Below are 24,194 nucleotides of genomic sequence, written 5' to 3' on the forward strand. Positions count from 1 at the left end.
TGATAATAAGGGGAATCAAGGGAGGATTTCACCAATATATACGGTACCAATGTTGAGATCAGTATTGCTAATCCTCCCTTTGCCCTACCACTAGGTGAGGCAGAAGCTGGGGTGAAAATATGGCATATCCTTCAATAAAAAAGGATCCCGTGTGCCATGTCTCTTGTAGGCAGAATATATGTGATGAGCTTATTATGGTCTGCCTTTCTTTCTCAACCATTTTCGTTTTTACTCCAGCTATATTCCACGACATGAGTATAATTAAGTCTCCTGCTAGGGGCCTCCCATCTGACTCAGCGTCACCATTACAACTTGAAAATTTTGGAATGGGGGCTACAGTAGTAGGTTGTATTTTGTCAGGTAATAAGATCTCTTTTCTACTCATGTCCTCCTGCTGTAAGTCCAAATCCTCCATGTTACTCAGGGGAGCGAATTGATTGGAACACTCTGGTTTGTTATACCTCTCCAAATTACTAGGTGTTTTCCCCGTGGCCCACGTGTCTCTTGTGCCTGAGGTATTCATCATTCTGTAAAAATATCCTAAAGGAACAGCCATAATCTCTTTTCTCAGATTTTTACAAGTTTGATATCTTATATCCAGGTCCGCTAGTAATTGACCCACAAAGCGAGGATTACGAAAATTAACCACAATGCAATCTCCCTCTTCTTCCTCCAAATATCCCACCCAATCAACTCTTCTTGCATATAAGATTTCACAAAATAGTATATCTGGTGTACATATATTCCCTGCCATCCAGTGTACTGCTTTGTTACGTAAATCTGCCCAGGTCTCAACGATGTTTGGTCCCAATTTGGGAACATTTTTAAGAATGATTGTATATGGTGTAGCATCTGGCGGTACTTGTAATACCTCTTTCACAGGTCTATTTCTAATCGAGGACTGGCATCTATGATTTCTATCCAATTGCTCCATATGATTGATCATAGGTTCCTTAGGCAGGGGAATTTCTTTCTGTATGGGGTGCCGATATTCTATACTTCTTTTGTTAGAATCTGCTTTCCCTATCATTGCACTATTCCTTATATCTACAGTAGCTTGGCTCTCATTTGATATAGTGTCACAACCATGGGACAAATTTTTCGCTTTAGTCATTGAATTAACACTTACTTCTATCTTAGTTATACGTTCTTTTATCTCCTTGAATTCTATCAATACTTTTGACTCTATCTGGTCTAGCTTGCCATGCAGTTTCTTGAAAAGGGTTTCCATACGTTTTTGTAAGGGGCCATCGTTGTCTGATGATAGTGTTACTGCATGACCCCCATGCATTTCAGTTATTATTTTGCTACCCATAGAAAACTGTGAAGATGGTAGCATAAACTTAGATTTAATAGTCTGACTACTTCTTTTTTTCTTTGGTGGTGAAGGAATTTGTTCATCTGTACTGTTCAAGGAATTGATTTCTTCTATTATATCTGTAGGTAATAAAGGGCCTAAGGAAAATCTAGGATCCGTCCCAGTACATTTTTCCTTTGGGGATTTTAGTTCAGAGATCAAACCTACAGCCTCAGTGCTCACTTCAGTGATAGCCTCATGTAAGACATTTTTTGTTGCCACTAAACGTGCTTCAGCATTAATAATTTCTTCATTAATTTTCCCCATTGCATCTGTGAGATAATTAGTGATCGTATTAGCACTTCTCTGTTTTTTTTTTTATTAATACTGTTCCCTATTTGGTTTTGCTTTCTTTTCCCCATTATGTATATTATATATATGGGGTTACTATGTTGAACACTCTTATCTAGTCATGACAAAATATATGCAAATCACTAAACCGTATAACAACAGAATGAGTCCAGCCCATCCTCCTCCGGGCTCTGGCAGGCATGACGCGGGATCGTGAAAGAAGTTTTTAGAGGGCTCCTGCCCCTGTCCACAGAGCCGGCACCAGCTACAATCGCAAAGCGGGAGTGCAAAGAAAGGAGTTATTAGAGGGCTCCTGCCCCTGTCTATAGAACCGGCACCAGCAGCAGCTCAAAGTCTTTAAGCGTCTCCTCGTGGCCCTATAACACACTGGGTAATGTGGTCCATACGAGGGTCATACCATATGTAGGTGCCCAAAGCCAGTAATTGCCAAAAAATAAATAAAGATGTCAGGTGGGTGGCCCAGCCCAGCCTCTGTCAGGTGCAGGACGGGCCCACCCTTGGCCCGGGCGCCGCCCGCGCACGTCCCACGAGGCGGGAGTGCGAGTTTTATTTAAAGGGCTCCTGCCCTTGATGATGCAGCCGCCGCCTCCTCCTCCCGTAAACGCGCTTCCCCCAGGGCGGGAGCGCAAGTTTGATTTAAAGGGCTCCTGCCCTTGATGATGCAGCCACCACCTTCCCCCACAGTAAACGCGCTTCCCGCAGGGCGGTAGCGCAAGTTTGATTTAAAGGGCTCCTGCCCTTGATGATGCAGCCGCCACCTCCCCCCACAGTAAACGCGCTTCCCGCAGGGCGGGAGCGCGAGTTTGATTTAAAGGGCTCCTGCCCTTGATGATGCAGCTGCCGCCTCCTCCTCCTGTAAACACGCTTCCCGCAGGGCAGGAGCGTAAGTTTGATTTAAAGGGCTCCTGCCCTTGATGATGCAGCCGCCTCCTCCTCCCACAGTAAAAGGTTGTCAATGTGCCCTCTATCTCATTCAAAATCTCCATCAGAGCTGATTCAGAGTCTGGTCCAGGCAACGCTGCAGCAAGTAAATGCTTTCAGACAGGCCATAACATGCATTTTCAGCACTTTACCAGGTCATTCCTGCATGCCTGCTGGTGTCTTTGGCGCTGTCTGTACCGCTTGAGCCAGTTTTGGGTCGATCACTGACTCCAATACTGACTTCAGTCTGTTTCCTTTGCATTGGTGCTGATGCTTTAGGAAGATGTACAGCCTATTGTGGTGACTTATCAGAATCCGCCTAGACTTCCACCAAGTTTTCACCCATCCCCAACCAGCACGCAACACTGTGTAATCCTTCAGATTCTGATACCCTGCCTTTACCTTGTGGTACAGCTTAAAATTCACTCAATGTTTTTGGCACTGATTCAGACAATGGCAATTACGATAAGGGGGACAACTATGTTCCACAATATCATGAGGAAAACTGGTATGAAGAACTTCAGGATGCTTTTCCAGATACTGGTCCTGCCACAGAGGAAAGCACCTCTTTAGCAGTTGTTATGCAAAGGGCAGCAGACGTTCTAGGCCAGGGGTCCCTAACCCAAAGAGGTACTTTATGTTCAGTGAAATTCGTACTGAGCAACTACAACTACTACTAGAAATGTGACAGCCATACAAGACAAGAATACATTAGTGGCCACCATATGTAACACGAGCAGCAGTGATCACCTCAGTATATCAGGCATGGCTGCCAGTAATCATGTAAAAAAATGCTTTCTCACTAAGGAATGCCTCTACATGAGTAAAACATAACAGCCATAGCTGCATTGCCCCTCACACCTAGCTAATAATATTAGTAATGTCTCCCCAAAACCATTTGATTTTTACCATTCAAGTACAAGTTTTAGATGTACTTTGGGAATTCAGCCATTTCCCTTCAAACATCAACATAAGAGCTCTAAACATATGCCAATTTTTCTCTTGAACACACTAAGCAAAATCTTCTGATTTAGTTCACTGGGCAGCACACAGAGCTACATACAGGTAGATGGAGAGATGTCAGTAGCTCATGAGCTACTTGTTGGAGAAGCCTGCTCTAGACTTATACTTCTCCACTATGAAGGTGAAGACACATATGTTAACTGGGGTACTTCAACATAGTCAGGATACCACAGAGCCCCTGTTACCATTTAATGAGGCCCTTATGACAATCCTTTTGGGCATGTGGTTTTAGCCATGTTCAGGTCCTCCTGTTAATAACCGTGTTGCTGGGCTGTTAAGCCCTGTGCGCATGTGTGTTTGGCCGGCCCATCACACATGCACTCAGAGGGGGAGTACTAAGCACTCCCCCTCACACTTGTCACCCCTGTGGCCCCACCCCTTCCCCCCAAAGAACGATCCTAAACATAGTTTAGATTGTTTTTTGGGAAAGAGGTTTGCAGATGCCGCTGCTGGCGGGCAATTGGGGGTGGGTGGGGCGATGCTGGCTGTTTCTTCATTTGTGAGAGAGCAGAGTTTGGTTTGCAGTGTTCAAGGAGAGAAGAGTGACAGCACATTACTTGGGATTTTCTACTCCCACAAGACAATTCGCCCTGTCTGTGGCTATGGTTGGGGTTTTCAATTTCACCAATGCAGGTGCCCTTAATTAGCCCAGCAGGCCTTTTAGCCCATTCATGTCCACAGTTCTCAGAGAAACCCTCAGTACAGCAGGGACAACGTGCAGCTCAGTCTTCTACCCCAACAGCATCCGCAAAACTCCTTTTGTATGGCCTTTCTGGCACATGATCCAACTATGGCATGCCATTATTTCAGAGAAGTGGGTCCTCCAAATTTTCCATTCAGGCTACGTCCTCCCATTTCTTTCTGCCCCGCCCACACCTTCAACCACCATGGGGCGACTGACGGAGGACCACCTCTCTGTCTTGCAGCAGGAATAGCCAAAAAATAGTTTCAGCCTCAGAAGCAGGAACTGTATGTTACTGCTGCCACTTCTTTGTGCCAAAAGGGACTGAGGCCTTGGTTCTCTTTTAGATCCTCGACCTCTCAATGCTCTCATACAGAAGGACAAATTCAAGAGGATCATGCAAGCCCAGGTGCTGTGCGTCCTGCGCCCCAGAGACTGAATGGCTGTGTTGGACCTACAGGATGCTTATTTCCATATCCCCATACTGGCGACCCACAGGCACTATATGTGGTTCACAGTGAGCCAGGAGCATTTTCCATTTGCAGGGCTCCCTTTCAGCCTCAACAGTGCCCCTCATGAGCACAAACATGATGATGGGGTTACCAGTCTTCCTCTACATCAACATCTGGGTATTGAAAGCAGGCTTGCCCCAAGCAGTCATCAACCACATCCAGACGACGGCAAACATCTTAGAATCATTAAGGTTTACTATTGAGAGGCAGAAGTCACACCTCCCTCTTCGCAGATGCTCACACTCATCAGAGCTTTTCTGTATATTGTACGTTTCCCGCCTTTCCCCCAGAGGGGAGGTTCCAGGACCTTCAGGCTGTAATTCTGATGTTTGAGCCTTGGTCCTGGATCCACTAGTGCAAGTGACTCTGTGGCTCACGGGCTTCCAGGACTCTTCACGTGGTGACCAACCATGCAACAGCACCAGGAAAATCTTTTGGATTGTATACAGATTTCAGAGGAGACTGTAAAAACCTGCAGTGATGTCTACTGGACTTCAACTGTGTCAGTGGCTGGCCCCTTTCCTTACCCCATGCCGAGCTGACAGTGGTCATGGATGCATTACTAGTGGACTGGGAAAATCATTTGGGTGAGGTGCTGATTAGAGCCATCTAATTCTCGACTCCACAACATTTGGTGAAATTGAGGGCAATTGGCTTGACACTGAAGGCTTCCTGGCCACCATCCCCACAAGGCTTAGTGACAAGAACACCAGCATGTGGCATTGCATCAAGTGGATTGGGAGTTCTTGTGCCATGTGTCAAATGGCTCTGCAACTCTCAAAGTGGCTAGACCACCAAGGAGTTTTTCTGGTGATAAACCATCCGCTGGGATCTTTTAACATCTGAGCGGGCGAGTTGAGACGCTTATATGCTCATTAATAGCAGTTACACCCAGAGATGGCACAGGGCGCCCTCCAGGTGACTGAGAACCTCCTACCATTGTTGCAGTTAACTATCAACATGGCAAAGTCCCACCTGACTCCCTACCAGGCACTCCTGTTTAATGGAGCTATTCTGGAACAGAGAGTCCATGAGTTTCATGCTATGATCCTGATCTTTCAACCCCTGTCTTGGATATCAGTGAAGATGACCCTGAGGCTCCTGGGATTACCGGCACCATTTATCCTGCTGGAGAAAAATTCCACATGGCATGTGGAGGCTCTGCAGTAGGACCTAAAGTCCCAGTGGGAACAGCACTAGAGGAATATTTCCGATTGTATCCAATTTTGGAGGAGACTGCAAAAGATTTGCAGAGGTGGCTGCTGGACCAAAATGGGGTCAATGGAAGGCTCCTCTCCTTGCCCTACTCAAATTTGACAGTGCTGAGACCGCATTACTTCTAGGTTGTGAAGCCCATCAGGGATAGGGGAAGTGCAGATCACAGGCCTCTGCTAGAAACTCAACTCCACAATAATTTGTTGGAGTTGAAAGTGTCAGGGAGACCAGATCCTCGGGGCCTGCGCACATTCCCAACATGTCCACCACTAGACAGCTCCAAAGCTCCGATAGAAATATCACAGAGCCTGAGAGAGTCCAAGTGGGGGAAAACGGGATTAGGTAGGGAACAGCTGGGAAGGAGACCTGTAGGAAGCAAAAGGTTAAATAACACAATATCAAGATATAATAACATTGACTTTCAATAGACTTTGTTTGGAACTATCTATATTCTTAAATAATCCTATACTCTGAACATTGAATAACACTCTGTTGGATTTAGGGTTCAAATATACTCTGAACATGAAATAACACAATGTTGAATCTAGAGTTCAATGATACTCTGAACATGAAATAACACGCTGTTGAGTCTAGGGTTCAATGATACTCAGAGCATGGAATAACACTTAGACTGAAGAAACATGAATGGCCTAGAACTAGACTCCAACTAGGCCTCAAGAAATCTAGGTACCTGGAAAAAATCAAGAATGGGTTAATACAATGTTTCATATGAGCTTTTTATGAAACATCACATACAGTCTAGAAATGCAAGAACCTTCTAGAATAATGTTTCAGAACAAACATTGCATATTTACATGAGGCCAAAAGACTATCTGAAACATTCCCTGGAAAACAATAGGAATTGTACTAGGGACTTAATATGCACAAAGAATGTCACATTTTGAATTAAGCATCTTCACTGAAAATCCAAACGCTTGGGATAAATGTGTGCACCTCAACAAACACAACACCCCAAAGTTTTAAATGCAATGAAACGATTGCGCACTCTGTTGCTGATCTAAACGTCAAGTTTAACATGCTGGAAATGAATCGTGCACACTGCCAATTCGAACAAGAATACGCAAATGCCATGAAATGATCGCCCAAGCTGTTGCCGATCTGAACACCAAGTTTTGCGTGCAAGCAATGTATCGCGTACTCTGAAAGTTTAACGAGTAGGCCCAAAACTCAAGAGTCTTTGAGAATTGGGTCGGGCCCAGCCTGACCTCCGCCTTACCACTCTGCCCAAGGATCACCAATATAATGCAGGGCAGGCCTGGAACATCATGGTAGGCCTCCGGAACAGGAGCTCAGGAAGTTGCTGCTGCTCTGCACCGGGACCTCTGAATAGAGAGCCGGTGGAGCTGGGCTGGCTCCCTTATATAGAGTCTGGCCCAGCCCACAAACCAAACCCAGTCATGCTGCAGTGAAAGCTTCTAGAAGGTCCTAGAAATGGACCACACCCTGATACACGCTGTAAGCCTGCAGCAATACCTTGCAAATGAACATTATTTGCAAACATCATTAATAGTGGTTTCAAGGTAAAACTCTGCAATGCAAAATGTTAACAAACTGCATATAAACACAATGCATGAATTATGCTCTCGCATAAAGACTGGGTTTTTGCATTTTAGTCACCTATAGAGTGCGCACTGTCCTGATGTTGACAGAAAGTGAGTCTCTTGACATTGAAGGCTTTCCTGTGCACCATCAAGGACAACAACACCTCTTGTGTGGTACTGCAACAAGGGGGTGTACTCTTGGATCCTCTGCCAGGAGGCTATGTATCTGGAAGTGGCTGAATCACCAAAGAATTTCTCTCATAGTGAGTGTAGTTGAATTTCTTATCCATAATAAATAAGTGACACAATTCTAGTAATAATTGAGTATTTATAAGCAAAATAAAATACGTCCGGGAGTACAGCACAGTTCTGCAACTAAAGCCACACTCAACTCTTACACACGGTGATTTTTATACACTCGGTGGGCACTTAAAATCCACCTCCTTCACAACACTTATAATTAACAATAACAATAATTCTTTAAACGCTGACTGCTTGTTACAAAAATACATTCATGCAGATATATTACGTTCATATTATCTAACAAACACAATGTCCTTCGATCCTGCCCTGTGACATCTATCAATATGTCCTCCCTACACGTCTACCAGTCTCTGAAGCTTTACATCCTGTCTCCTCCTTTCTGCCAGCCTACGAACACAAACATCTAACGCCGTGTCTCCCTTTCAAGTCTGTCATGATTTACCCTTTTCCTTCCCTGATATCAGAAAGTGACTCAGACTCTCCCTTGTGTGTGTGCATCCTTCTAAGTTATCTGTGGTATGCTAAGCTGAATCGTAACTCCTTTACCCTGAACCTGGCCTCTCTTCTCATTCTCCTTTCTGTCCCTGCGTTCCTTATTGACCATTATGTTCAAACCGAGGCCTGTACTTTTCTTGTATAATATAGACTTCTGCACTTTTGTTTTCTAATTTGTGTGTTGACCAGAGTAGGCCCTCTGTAGTTTTCTTAAGGCCTATTACATTAACCAACTAGCTGGATCTTTAAATATTAGGTCAGATGAACTCAGCTGCCAATGCCAAGTAGACCATGAATGCAGTTACAGCCAGATGTAGTGCGGGTGTCTTCCATCAAGGGGGAGAACCCTGTTTTGATCTTTTTGCCAACCACCTCTGACAGCGCACAATGCTAGCACTTTTATGCGCTGGAGTTTCCGAAGCAACTGTTCCTTGAAGACGCCTTCCATCTAGAGTGGAGCTTGGTACTCCTGTATGCCTTCTGGCCACTGCCTCTCTTGTACCAAATTCTGAAGAAGATCAGGAACGTCTGGACCCAAGTCATCCCCCTGGTGCTGAATTGAGAGAGTGTCGTAACTCCTGGGCATGAGCATCTGTCCTCAGATTAAGGACAAGCTTGCTGTTTTGGGAGGATCTTTTGTTGCAGCAGCAGGGCAGGGTAATGAACTTGGGCCTGCACAATGTGCGTTTTCATGCTGGGAGATTGAGTGGCCGAGATTGACCTCCTTCAATCTTCCCCCAGAGGTTAGTGATGGCAGTTGAGTCGTCCTCTCACAAAATCAGTGTACATTAGTCATTGGGCCTAATTTGTGAATTGGTGTGTCACCTGACAGATTTACCCATTACAAGCTAAGTTGTCTGAAATTCTGTTGTTTGTTCTGTCCCTGGCCCAATACGGACTTGTTTTGGGCACTGTTAACAGCTATTTGACTTTTTTGTGTTGGCCGTACCACCTTGTTATTTAAATCATGTGTGGTGATGATGTTTTTAAAAGTTTTGCAACATTTCTTTTGATTGTATGTGATTTCATAGAAAAACAATTTCATGGAATACCATTACTGAGAAACCATTTCACCTAAACTACTTAATGGAAACTCTCAGAATGAATGGCATTTGCTTTTTCATAGAAGCCAATTCATAGAATATCTTTTTAATTGGAATGAGCATTTAAATGCTTATTTTTTTATGTGCAAATGAAATGTCCGCAGGTCTTACTTTCAGAAACAGTTTAGTCAGCTATATGTATTTGAGTGTACTTCAGCGGGACATTATCTGATATTACCTTTTCAGACAATTACTTTATATGCTTTTAATTCGCTAATCCTTCACCACCTTTAAACCCAATACATTGCTGACTGTTCACAACCCCTAAACACAAGCAATCCCTGCCCTCTAAAATCCCTCACCACACCTAAACTACACTCATCCCTGAAGCCTAAAAGCCATTTCTACTCCAAAAATCCACCATCCCTGAACCATAAAATCATTCACCACCCCTAACTTCTCCATTCCTGAACTGTAAAAAAAACCTTTCTACGCCTAAACCCTACCCATGCCTACCCCTTAAAACACCTCAGCCCACTAAACTCCACCAATCCCTGAACCTTAAAAATCCCTCACAGCCCTTTAACACCAGCCACCCATGACCCATAAGAACTCATATCCCTTTATACATCAAACATCCACCCATCCCAGAATCCTTAAAACCTCCTGCAACCCTAACCTCCACCCCGTCCAGTATAAATGTATCACCACCCCAGTTGCTACTTGATATCTGAACATTAAACTCCCTCACCAGCCCAAAACTCTGCCCATCGATGAACCCTAAAATGTCACAACACCCTTAGACTTGACCCATCTCAGAAACCTAAAAACTCCTCACATCCATAAACACTGCTCATGCGTGAACCCTAAAAAGCCCTCATCACCCCTATGCTCCATCCATCTCTGAACCCTAAAAACCCCTTTCAATGCCAGAATTCCATTTTTTCCTGACCCCCTACAAAGCCCGCATCATCCCCAACATTGCCAATCCATGAACCCAAAACCCCCCTGTATTCCTAAATTCTACCCAATTTTGGTCTTTTCCCTAAAACTATCTTTCCTTTAAAATGTTTCCTTTTATTTTCCTTGTTTGTATTTCCTTAAGATTATCTTTCCTTTAAATTGCTTTTCCATGATTTGTTTTCCTCCAATGTAGTTTCTCAGTTTTTGTTTTCCATTCATTCTCACACATTGTTTTATTTCTGCTATAACTATTAGTTGTACCAAAGTGGGACTTGAGCTTAGCCACTTTTGAGCTGCTGCATTGCTGTCCAGTCAGGCTTCTGAGATTCAAGACCTGTCTTTCTCATCACTGTAACATAGAGCAAGAGATGTGAGTGAGCTGCAGGCTCTTTCTGTGAACCTCCATTATACAATATGTTTTCCAGATAAGTTGTTGTTGAGGCCCCAAGCTTCCTTTCTACCAAAAATGATTGTTTCATTTCATGTTGGTAGGCTGTCAACCTGGAATTATTTGCTCCACTTCATTCTCTAAGGAGGAAGAGAGACTCCATTGATTGGACGCCAAGAGGGTTCTAAGCTTTTTACATAGATTGCACCAAAGAACATCACGTAGATGATCAGCACTTTGTGTGGTCGTCCAGAGCGAAGAAGGGCAAGACAGTGCAAAAATAGACCATTTCTCAATGGATTGTTCTCTGTATAAAGATGTGCTATGCACTGGTGAAAAGCAGCCTCTAGAAGGTTTATGTGCTTATTCCACCAGGGCCAAAGCTGCTACCACTGCATTGACTCCTGTATATTTGTCAGGGAGCTATGTGTGTATTAGTACACAGGTTCACAAAGCACTCTGCCTCCACATTCAGGTCTTTCAGGAGGAGTGTTTGCCCCCTCGGACCTGCAAGACATTTTAGTATGAATCAGTTCATAGACCCACCACGTTGGGCGGTAGTCCTAGGGTATCTTTTCACAAGGGGAGCAATCTGTAGTTAGGCCTATCTATCATGAGTTACTTACCTTTGTTAACAAACTTTCTGGTGGATACTTTAGCTGCAGATTCCTCACCGACCTACTCACCTCCCCATTCTGTGAACTGGACTCTTTTTCCATCTAAAAAGTTCCCAAGTCTAGAGATCTGCACACTGGTCATGCCAATCTGCAGAAGGGCTCTGCGTTTGAAGGCACAGACAGCCTTTGAAGCAACTGTCTTTAGCAAGCATGGGTAGTGCTTAAATGGAGCCACCTGTTGGCGCACAATAGTACACCTGTAAAGTTCCCGATTCCAGTCTGACACCTGGTGAATATTAATTTGGTGAGAAATCTGCTTTTAGATAGTGTCCACCAGAAAGATTGTTATCTAAGGTAAGAAACATTTTTGTCAGGCCAATGCTCAGAAAAAATACTTTACTTCTACCACACAATGCAACATATACACAAACAGTCAGTACAATATTATGCTATACAATAGGTAAGGTAATTTCTTCTAATCGGTAAGAGCAGATAATATTATTGTGACTCACAAGAATACTACCATACCCCCTTCAATGGAAGTCAATAATTTGCTGCATACAAATCCTTTTACAGCACATGGGCTGCATGCCCTCTGTGCACAAAGGAACACCATTAACTATATACATGTGGAGTCAGGTGCCAATATACTGAGTAGGCTTCCTCTGACTGATGTAGAAAGCCATAGGTTTGAAGAAGTTGCACTGCCAATGCACATCTCTGAGAGCTTGATCTCTGGGGAAAGAAAAGACCAGGTGGTCTTTCAAACATGGCTGGACTTCAATTTCATCTGCATGCAACAATGTCATCAAAGGAGGCAACACCCTTGTAAATTCCCTGGCAGAAGCTTTTAGACTAAATGGTCCAATTTGCCAGTAATCCTCTCATACAGAAAATCTGAGGACATTTTACTAGCATTTCCTGAATGCTTTCAGTAGATCTATTGTTGTGAGAAATTATGTCTGAGAAACTAATTTCATAACTTGTTGAAGAGTATTCATCTGGAAATGAATTGTTCACAGACAAATGTGTGTTTTCAAGTGTCTTACCTATTTCAACTTTTGTTGACCAGAAAAAACACTGAATATCATCCCAGTCACTGCTCTTGGGATTGTAAAGTTAGAGCTATAGCTCTTATCAATATTAAACAATATATTTTTACTTACAAGGCCAAGGATCATGGTTTGTTCAGAGGGCAAGGAATTTACACAACTCCTAACCCTGCAGGAGGTGAAATGAATTGTATAGAATAGTTGTCTGAAGTCACATCTGCGTTAAGACTACCAACCTGTATGCTTTGACTTTTGACCAGTGCAGTAACAACATGGATCTAACTACTTCCTCCATAAGTTTCGTACACTCATGATTTAGTAGTGTATTTACAAACCTCACTGGGTTAGGAGGGGGTGGAACATTCAGAGGGTAGGTTGAGATTGCCAGAAAATGAAATGTTCTTGCAGACCATGTTAACATCTTGCACTCTCTCAAAATGTCTACAGTGGTCTTTGTTTACTCTTTAAACTGTCTCTTGATTCTTCCATTAAAGAAAATGCTGTCCTCCTTTTATGTTTTCCGTAAAACTCTAGGGCAGGGGGTCGCCAAACTTTTCTGTAGTGAGAGCTACTTCTGTTCAGTGAAAATCATAGTGAGCTACTGAAGGCTAAACAACTTGTGCATTGTTACTAGACACCCCAACGGCCTGCTTTATTGACATTAAGCATACTGTCCATTGAGGCAGACACTATGTTTTGAACTAAATACTTTGACCAGTGGCACCATGACCAGGCTACCATGTGCGCCTGTGAGAGCGTGGTCTTTGGGGGATGTATGAACATGTATGTTTATGAATGGGATATATGTGTATGGGTGACTGAGAGCCTGTGTTGTATGTACTTGTGGCGCAGGACATACCTTCCGCCATATGTGGCACTGTTTCATATACATTATAAACATACAACCATTTTTTTTTAATGGAAAACATTTACAGTGCAGAAAATAGTTTTTTGACTTAAATATGTCTCCAATTAAAAATATAGGCATTTTTCAGTTATACATATGACACAGTGTTGACAGGACACTGTGAGCAAGAGGCCTGCTGTTTGTTAATGTCACATTTGAAATGGCAGAAAATTAAAATGAAGAGTTAACTTAATCATTAAGATACATTTTCATTTTGTCCCTTTTACCCCCTTTAACTGCATTCAGAAACATCATTTTGTTCTCACCTTCCAATTTTGAGTTGACAATGACTTTTATTTAAGAGTTAAATACCTTTTTGCTTCAGTTTTTTACCTCAGTGCCCCAGGTGCAGCTTGGGTCATAAATCTGACAGCACTGCTCATTATCAGGCCCCACAATCTGTAACCTGATGATAATAATGCAAAATAAAACAGCCTTCCCTTAACTTTAAAAGGAAAATGTGACCCTGTGCTTATTTAAAAATGAGCTCAAGGCCACAAGCTACTTTGATGGTGTCTGGGAAGTACTTTTAGCTCGCAATGGACTGGTTGGGTACACCTGCTCCAGGGTTTGATCTCTATAATAGGATATTCCATTTGCAACTAGTACTTCTAAAGGGTCCTTTAAACTTGGTTAGAAATGGCACTGCGCACTTTCTTATTAAAGTTGTTGACACTAATTAAATGATTAAAAGGGTTGATGCACAGGATGGGGTCTGTCAAAGTCTTCATTAAACCTACTATGTCTTTGTATGACTAAGTCGTAATGTTGGACCTGGCCCTTCTTAGGGGATTTCCCTGAAACTTTTGTCTTTTTACTCCCATTTTCTTTTTTCTTTTTTTTTTTTTGCTGACACTCTTTGTGTGACTGTGCTGCAGTGAGAAAGTACACATGCCCTTCCTACTCATGCCAGGAAGGGGAGCTTACGTGATTGGTTGAGGTGCGGTACCCAGGAGTGCCCTTTAAAAACGGAACACCAAAAACCAGGGATGGGTACGGCCCTGGCTGCTAGTGGGACGCTGCACTGATTTTGCCACCCACAAGAATAGCCTTTCAAACATGTGTTAGGCCTGACAGCGCAGGCCTGTGGAGGGGCAGTTGCTCTTGCCCCCAAGTGGCAATTTCCACTCCGTGGCTGATGCTGAGTAGGCCTTACACTACCCCTAGAGCAGGACAGGTACTCAAGGTGTTACATGCCATGGAAGTGAAGAACCTCCACATGTGTTTTCCCTACCTAGGATTTCGGCTCTTCCACCTTGGTAGCTAATTCTCTCATACAGTGGGAAAGCGCACATGTCCTTCCTACATTTGTCAGGAAGTGGTGCTAACCAGTGGGTGCGCTCTTGCACAATGGTGTTTTTATATGTACTGAGCCTGTCACAGTAGGCCTATATAGGCGCACTTGAACCTTTGGGTGTTCTCAAACTTGTGTCCAGCCTGCCCCTGCAGGCTTATGTGTGTGCCACGGCAAATGTGCCAGGGAGGGAAGAATACCCTTGTGTGTTTTCACTTTTAATGAGGATTGCTCTGCCCGGAGGATAACACAGGAAAAGTTTACTATTACTCCTAACTGCAATAGTGGATTGCAGTGGAGCAGCCTCCTACTGTTTCCTATCATTCAAATCATCCTGACAAACCTAGACCTATGGTAAAGGTGGTTTTGTCAATAATCACTGAGAAATGTCACTTCTAGAAAGTGGGCATTTCTCTCCTCTAAAATGCTATGTGTGCTTTTTTTTAAATTCAACTGTATTCCACACTGGAGGCTGGGGACCACATCCATGCAATCCCCAGTGACAGCTGTAAACCTTGGGCACACATCTAGAATGACAGACCTCTGCATTTGAGGACCTGGCTGGATAGATTGGAGGGAGAGGTTTTGACACTTGGCCTCTCGGGCCAGATCATTGCCCCACTAAAGAATAAGATCTGCATTCCATGACCTGTCGGCAGATAGGGTTAACATTTAGGGGAGACATCTGTGGTTCAAAGGGCAACCCTCTGAACCACCCCCAACTTCAAAGGCACACTACAGTATAACTACTGGGATCCCACTGCAGCAGACTAGGAATACACTTGCAGGGATGTGCGACCAGCAACCCTGGACCGTATGGTGCTCACTACCAGAGGAATCTGTTGTGCAAAGGAGTATTACTGACCTTGGAAGGACCACACACCCTTCCTGCATTGTGGCTGGCCTGGGAATCCTGCCTGCTGCTTTGTGGCACTCTGAAGTTTGCTCTCCAAGTGCTTGTTGGCTTGCCCCCTGTTCTCAATGGAGGTCTTGGGTAAATCAAACACCTCCTGCGAGGGGCCTATACCTTCTACCTGTGTCTTCTGGAGAGCAGTGCCCTCCTAATTGCCTACATCAACTGCTGGATTCCACCCGTTAGTGGTGTGAAACCAAGTATTGTGCCTGGAGACCGAATTGCTTGGTGCAGAGCCTTCAAATTACTGCCCCATTCAAGGAGTGTGGCCCTTCATTGTGGGGTCATTACTCGCATAAGTGTCTTGTTGGTTGTGAGTGGATTCACCGGTTATGGGGCTGTGCGTGACCTGAATTGTCGATCATGCCACATTTCTCTCATGCGACAAGCCGACTGCACGCTCATCACGTGTCCAATTCATAGGTTGCAACCCTTGGAGGTGGGGGAGTACCCGGAGCAGTGCTGCATTCTACCTTCTGTGCACCGCTGAACTTGCGTCTTTTGTGTGTGTTTGAAATTGTCTAGTGCAACTCAAATCATCGAGCACCAGACTTTGTGCCTCATTCCAGGGAGGAATGGACATGGGTTTTTTCACTGGGCAATCCAAATTGTCTGGTGCGACTGAAATCGTCGCACACCAGAAGTTGTGCCTTTGCGAGAGAGATACGTCATTGGTCACGTTTCGTGTGAATCGGAATTGTCTGGTGCCACTCAAATCATTGTGCACCAGATGCTGTGCCTTATTCCAGGTAGGTACAGCATTTGGTAACTTTTTGTGTGCAAACTGAATCATCTGGTGTGACTCAGGTCATCGCACACCAGACGTTGTCCCTCATTCCAGGGAGGTGCGGAATCGGTAACTATTTGTGTACCGGAGTGCCTGGCCTGGGTGAGGACTATTGTGATCAGAGTTTGTCCTATGGTGACCCTCACACTGTGCTTTGCAGACCTAGGTCTGCGCCTCAAGGCATGGTGCGGAGACCTTTGAGTGAATTTCTGGACTGGTGGCCAAGCCTCCATTTGTCAACTGTTGCCTGATCAGCCTGCTATCTTTTCTTTCCCACCACCTTTTCCCCGAACCCCGATTAAGTGTGACCCTGGCCACAATCGGCCTAGTATCGGGGGAAGGGTTGCTTTCATCTCCAGCTTGTGGGGTGTTGGGGTAGTAGGGATTGGTTGAAGGGTGGAGGGAGGTTTATGTCACGGGGTTAGTGGGTACAGTGAAAACTGACCTGACTGATATCTGTGCACTGCATTAGGGTGCTCATAGCGAGTACGTGCGAGTGTGTGCTATTAGAGTCTGCCTGATATCCGTGGCACTGCACAGCAGTGTGGGCTGAGTGTGTGGGAGTGCCTGCCTGTGATTGACAACACTGCACAGTGGTGTTGCCTTACATGTTGTTTCCTTGCCAGAAGTCTATCACGGTTGACATTGGTTCTTACCTGTCCGGCCTAGGCCGTGGAGCTATTTGAAAGTGCTAGATTACGAGTGTGTACACATTGCTGCTAACGTTGTGAACTGGGGTGCAGCCTAGAACAGTGTAATACTGAATTGGGATACTTGCTGGGATGGGTCTCGTGCTGAAAATGTTTTGCACCACACAAGGGTGCTGGGAGGGAAAGTAGGATTTTTTCCAAATGTACATACTGCTAATATTGTTTTAAACATGGTTTGGCCTAGTACTGATAGTGATTTTTCTGAATGATTTATACCCAGATTTACATGATGTTCATGTTGTGTTAACTAATGTGTGTTGAATACAATCTTTCTTTACATACACCTCGTGTGAAGTCTCTTTTGTGACACTGTGTATTTATAGTGCATGCTGTGCCAGTGCTTTATACATTGCCCCTGTGATAAGCCTGACTGCTCGGTGCCCAGCTACCAAAGGGTTAGCGCAGGTTATATAGTGAGTGTAATCACCCACCCCTAACGGGAGTGGTAGGTTCTGCCTGACTAGGGTCTCGCCTAAGCCAACCAGAACATGCCACCTACAATACCTAGTGACAATAAAACCTTCACAAGACAAGATTTCAAGTTAAAACCAAGGTTTATTTATAATTACAATCATTAGAGCAGGCAAAAAGTCATTAGTCAATCATGAATTAGCTCAAATCAAAATAGTCAAAGTAATATTCTGCAAGAGGACTGAAATAAAGTAATATCCAAATAAAGCAATCAGCTAGAATCAAATATTAGTGCAATGCACACACTAACAGTGGTTCTCTCAGCTGAAATCCCCATGAAAGTCTGGCAAACTTCCCAAAAATAATCTTTTGGGGGGTTTTCGGACAATGAAAACACACAAATTCATATCATGACATTTCGTAAATTGACTGCAATAATGTTACTTTTGCATAGCAGTCAAAATAGTTAGTTTGCAATCACGTACTTCCAAAAGAGTGTGACTGGTTAACCTAATACATGATATAACCACAAAAAAGAAAAAAACATTAGAGGAAACATTACACAGTTTCTTCTGCACATTCTTAACAATGGACATAACCTTGCTAATTACTATTTTTAATTCATTTTAAGGAAGCTAGGAATCGTTTTCACTCTGAATATAATTTTTTTCTGAGAAAACACATACTGAAAGGTGATTAGCTTGTCCACAGAAGTTAGGAAATGTAATATGTCATTTAAAGAAAGCAACAATACAATTGTGAGTTTATTCTAGTTAGTGATCATTCTGAAACGTTTGAGTAAAGGGCCTTGAATTATTAGAAAATCAAAAACATCTTGAACATGTTTTCCTCAGCAGGACACCAATTAATAGACAATGAATAGATTTTAGCTTCTATTTGGTTGATTTTTTCGGAAATGGAAAAGCACACCGAACACATAAACATGGAGAGGCACGTTCACATGAAAAAAAGTGCACACTTTCTGCAAACACAAACAAAATGTCAACACAGGCTGACTGAGGCCTTATTAGGCTAACTTAAACACATCACTAAATAAGCATTATTTTGTTAATTGTTGAACACACTCCCACAATTGTAGTATTGCAGTGTTACTTTGTGATGTTCGTTATTGGAACTTTGAAGGTTTTACTAGCCTTGCCTTTATTTTCCTTCTTCTTTCACAGGTGTTCAAGAGTCCCTGGTGGATAAACTGTAAGAAGGCAGTGGACACACCATGGAGCAAGGACTACAGCATCTATCTCAACACCAGGACCTTCTTCCACTCAGACGCTTCATCACCTGCAGGATGCTTGTACAATTCAAGTTTATTGTTGGGCCATGTGTGCGGGAATTTGTGTTTATTTGAAAGCCAGCATAAGCACCTCTAAGCATTGTTTTTTTTAAATATATATATTAAAAGCAGTGGCTGGGGTTGGGGCAGCTATGTTCCTTTCCAGCATTTATGGCAGTTGCACAAGGCTCCTTACTTTTGTATTCCGTGGATTGTGCACTGTAATAATGCATTTTCCAACTTGCTGGAAAGAACAGGCACAGCTCAATATGTTTCCATTAAATGAAGTCACAGGGCCGGGTTTAGTAAAGTCTTGTGTCGGGACCAAGTCCTATAGTGACTCAAATCAAAACAAACTCTTGGAAGCAAACTCTTGCAGGGGTACTTAGTTTGCCTTTTTGTCAGCAGAAGCTAATTTGCACCAAATTTGCACCTGTAAATTTCGACACAAAGCCCCATCTACAGTAGCCAGACCTGCCTTTGCAGGAAGAAATTATGCTTTCTTGAAGCAGCCACTGTTCTCATTTTTCCAAGCATTCCACAACTCACATGTGTACTGTACAGCACAAATAGAATGTGGGGAGTGTTTAACAGTTTATTTAGGTGCAGGATTCTGTATTCTATACCATAGTGCAAGCCTGCATGGAGCTAGGGCAGCCTGTTTGTGTGTCAGCAGAGGGGTAGTGAGAAACAGTAGGCCAGGTTTAAAAAACATAGCTCTTTGTTTCTTTTTTCATCTTGTACAACGAAGCACGGTAACTTTGGTTGCTGCACTGTGCTGCATAAAAAATATCATATCTGCCCACCAGTGTTTTGAACATGTGTTATTGCCAAGTGTGAAGCCTTGTTTCGTCCCCAGTGGGTTCAAGCTTCTTTTTGACATGGAGGCATTAAGAATAAAAGATTAACTTGGTGATCCTGAGGCTGTGTCTATGTCTTTGTGCAGGCTCAGAACAGGCACATGCACCTGTTTTGCTGAACCTGCACCATTTGCTGCACATACTAGGAAACATAGAGTAGTGCTTGACTCTTAATGTTTCTGAGCATATGCTCTGTGGTGCATATACTAATTCATCATAGTTCTCAGCTAATGTATGTACTACAAGCTGTGCAGTTGCACCAAAACCAGCTAAAGGGCCTCTTTGTATGGTTCATGGGCACTTGACTTGTTCATGAAATTACCTATGATCCTTCTGTATGAAGGGATGCAGCTACCTTAGGCCTTCTTTTTTAGACCATACAGGATAAATCTAATAACAGATGTGTAAGGTGCATTGTTTTGTGAGATGTTATTGATTCTGGAGGCATCCATATACACAGTGTTCATGGTTGCCAAAATACTGATCTTTCTTGAAAGTAAGGCCCTGTGCCACTCTCAGTGAAGGAGAACACAACTGTGGGTGTGCTGCCTACCCTGGACAGAGGCCATGCTCAGAATTCGGCTCTGAACCTGCTGGCCACTAACCAGCAAAATACAGAGAGTTGAAGCAATATGATGTGTGCCATGCTCCCAAAATGGGAATGGAAGAACGCCCTAGTGCTACAGGAACCGAGCAGATGGCCACAACAGTATATTAAATGACTTAGCATTGGCCTCCGAAAGGTGGCAAAGAGGTGGGGTTTCCAATTATAATGTTTGATATTAGTGTGTGCCAAAGCAGTAAAATTACAGCAGAATTTGATGCCTTATGGTTTTTACTGTAAAACAAATATTTCATGTGGTGGTTAAAATAGGTTTCAACTGAAATCAGAAACCTTAGGAGTCGGCAAAGACTGCCATCTATCACTGCTGTCATTTTTCGACATGGGTTCCCTTCCAAAAATGCCCATCCATGAAGCTCATTCTGTTAGCAGATCAAAAACGGTTTGACTATGTCCTTAATAGTGTCGGTGTGCAGACGAATTGCCAGCTTTATCAGAAAAATTAGCAGGTGAGTTATTTATGCTCTGCTGTTCTTGAAAGGCTAGTAGTAAAATAAGAATCTGCGTAAAATCATCACTGTACTTTTTGAACATGGCAGTAATCTCTCCGTTTTCTGCAATGTTCGTTTAGATAGTCCTTCAAAACGTTTTTGTGGTTTCTTCCATGTGTTTGCTATTTTAAGTTTATATTTGCACGATAGAGAGAATGGATTTCACAGATTTGTCCCAATCTTTGCTAACCAGGTGGCAGCTATATCCAACAGTGATCAGATAATCTACACCGACTTGTGGTCTTTGACAGAGGAATAGCCATGTGATGCAAAACTCCTCCAGGTTTCTGAAATCAGAGGTCAGTGATTTCCTGCCTTTAACAAACTGGGATCTCCCCCAGTAGTCTTCCAGGTCCTGCAGAGACCATGGATTGAACCTCGAGATTTGGCAACAATGCTTTATATTTTTCTTAATGTGATTTTTATTGTAGATATTACCTTTGCCAGACAATTGGGTGAACTAGGCAACCTTAGTTTATGTGGAACAGATTTGTGTGTGTGGCACTTTTCATCACTCTAGACTTTCTGACATTCATTATGTATGTTTGGAACTTCAGTAATTCTGGGAACGCTTGGGAAAACAGTCCTGCTCCATTTTAGGTTGGCACATCATGCTCTGCAGTGTCACAAATCAGGAGTTCACTTCCACTACCTCAGAGCATTCATGCAGCTCCCATGGAAGTATTTCTTTATCATGGCCAGAGTCTAGAGGTGTTTCCTAGGCCAACATTTTTCAGTCAGCTACTTGACCTCCAAAAACACCTTTGGAAGATATGCACAAAATCAACCAACTCTCCAATTGTATGCTGAAAATACTGCTCTAATGAGGCATCTGTGTATTACAATGTACAGCATCTTGGCCACTGCTTTAGAAATGAAACACAACTTCACTAACCTAACCAAAACTACTCCCCACACTTAAACAACACATGAATGTTTGTTTTCAGTTTTCCCATCTTGAACCTCACAAACCCAGACTCCAAAACAGCCCACAATACGCTTACATGTCGTAGCTGCCTGCTCCCTACCTCTTCTGGCAACATCCATCCTTTCCAATTCTGAAACCTTTCACCTGAAATTCATCAATCTTTCCCCTCCCTGCCCACTTTGAGCTGGTACACACGATCATTAGTGAGATTAACCTTCGCTACAGCCTACTGCTCACTCTCCTCCAGAGAGTTTCCTGCCCTAAGTCTAACAAAACCTAGACCCCCAAACACTTAAACCCTAGCCCTTTCTCTCAACCCTAAAAGAAAAAAGCTGCATCACTACAAATGCATCCTGTCCCCTCAAAAGAAAATGGAGGTCACCACATCTAGCCCTCTCAATATGATCCAGCCTGCAGAAATTCCTTATCTCCATGTTCACATAACAGCTGGCACTGTCAATATTAGCATTCTTTATTGCCTTGTTTTGAATTGGTACTGTTCCCATAACCATTGTATCTGCCCAAATTCTCCTTCAGTTAATTGTTTTCTTCACCAACAATGCTTCAACTCTCTAATTTCATATTGCTTAATAAAGCAATACACCTCAAAAGAACGTCATTCCCCAAAGATGAATTACCAAAGCCTCAGGGCAATGCCTCACTTTAAACAACTGCTCCCAGAACATCAACTTCACCATTTAATATGTAGCCAAGTTTCAGAAAACCCCAGGTATTTCCACTGGGGCATTGTGCTGCATACCTGCTAGTCCCTTTCATAAAGAGGGCCTCAAATCCACACCTTAGTGAACTCTTCAACCGAACACAACAAAACAATGTAATCAACAGGAAGAACAGTCAAACAAACCAACAAATCACATCCAGCTCCTCCTCTCTTCTGATATATCTCCTAAAACAGTTGGAACTCTAGCTTTCTAATTCCATCATCTGTGCATCTGCCAGCCCCCTTCTGTCTGTCTCTTTCACTGTGCCTAACCTAAAGGAAGGTGTACCAAAATATCTCTCAAATTAACCCTACTTGTCCACCTTCAAAAGTTGGAAACTGTGGGTCTTGGGGTACCATTCGCTTGTGCAAAACCTGTTCCACACACCTTAACCTTGTCCCCAGGGAACTGTCACCACACAATTGGACAAACCAAATACACCTTACAAGCCTGCAACCAAATAATCCATGGTTAAATTTAGATCTTCTTAGCCACCCTTCGTTAATCCCCCTTTACCAACAACATCACTATTTAAAAGGCCATTCCCTCTCTTATCCTGCAATAATATAAAAATCCTAAAAGTCCTAAAATACTTCCAAGGTATTCGTTAGACAAATGTGTTTTATTTCAAGTATTGAAACACACTTTACTCAAATACACTGTAATCAGTCTTGGCAATGGAGTTGTCACTGGCTTCCTCACTCTCCTGTCCCTTACATTCTCTGACCCAAACTTCAAAACTTCTAAAATGCTCACTGAAGGCTCATAGCCCTAAAATAACTTCCCATGAAATGCTATGTTCACCATTTTACATCCCATTGCTAATGGGGACAAACCCTTGTCAATCAGTGACCACACTAAGGCAACTTCCTCTTCACGTCTATTTTAAAATTGTTCTCTGCTCACCATCCATCTCTTTGAATTCCAGATAATGCACTGGTTAAAGACAGCCAACGACTTTTCAGTCATCTGCTCTACCCTCCTATTTCCCACACCACCACTGGCAGCTTTGTCTTCCACCATCTGCTCCTAGTACCATCCCATGGAATCACATCAACTGTGAACAGGACAACACATGTGCAATATCATTATAAATTCCTGACACATGGTGTGCATGAAACGCAATGTTCTAATGCAAACAACCAAGAAAATAAAGCCGGAGGAACCACAGAACCCAGCTGTCTCATGCATATTTTTTGTTTAACATCTCAACTATTGCTGTCTTGTCAACATTACATTTTATGCTTCTGTTCCTGAAAGACCTTCCCCACAGATTTGTACACCACAAGTGATGGATAGTACTCCAAAAACTGAGTACTTATTTCCTCCTTCACCTAGGCCCTGAGCAGTGTTACAAGCACTGCTTCCCTTGCAGCAACAAACCAAACTCATAATCAAACCATCAGATGCATATAAAAAGTTGTTTTTCTATTCTGCCCTATCAGCAAGACTTCTCAAAGTAACAATAGTGAAATTATTCACAAAAGCTGCCAAACACATACATCTGACTTCACACATGCAAACAGTCCTGCTCTGGGATATGGTAAATAGGAGGTGCCTGCTAATGTCAACCCCAACCTCCTGAAAAATGGTCTTCCAGATCTCACCACCCTACAAAGTTAAGATGACCTAAAAAACATTGTACCGACTTTACTTACACATTTTGTCTACCATCAACAAATCTACAGCTATAGTCTTCTGTGAGAACCTCGCTTGCAGCAACTTTAAATTCAACGTAATTCCTAAAACGGTTAATGTAGTTGGGCCCATCGCCTTCGCTGAGGCAAAGTCTCTAAGTTCTAAAAACTCTCCAGTGCAAACTTGCAGTCATCCACGTCCTTCAGGCAGTAAA

The 24,194-nt window shown here is 43.2% G+C and overlaps 1 protein-coding gene across 1 annotated transcript in view; it reads left to right on the forward strand.

Moving 5' to 3' along the window:
• The window catches only part of LOC138246455 (putative methyltransferase DDB_G0268948), a 130,116-nt gene extending 110,481 nt beyond the window's left edge, over positions 1–19,635 (forward strand). The window contains exon 6 of the mRNA XM_069201075.1: positions 18,613–19,635. Coding sequence (XP_069057176.1) covers positions 18,613–18,637 — 25 coding nt within the window. The 3' untranslated portion in view covers positions 18,638–19,635. The remainder of the gene's footprint in view (positions 1–18,612) is intronic.
• The last annotated feature ends 4,559 nt before the right edge of the window (positions 19,636–24,194 follow it).

This window comes from Pleurodeles waltl, chromosome 7 (genome assembly GCF_031143425.1).
Source record: "Pleurodeles waltl isolate 20211129_DDA chromosome 7, aPleWal1.hap1.20221129, whole genome shotgun sequence".
Lineage (NCBI taxonomy): Eukaryota > Metazoa > Chordata > Amphibia > Caudata > Salamandridae > Pleurodeles > Pleurodeles waltl.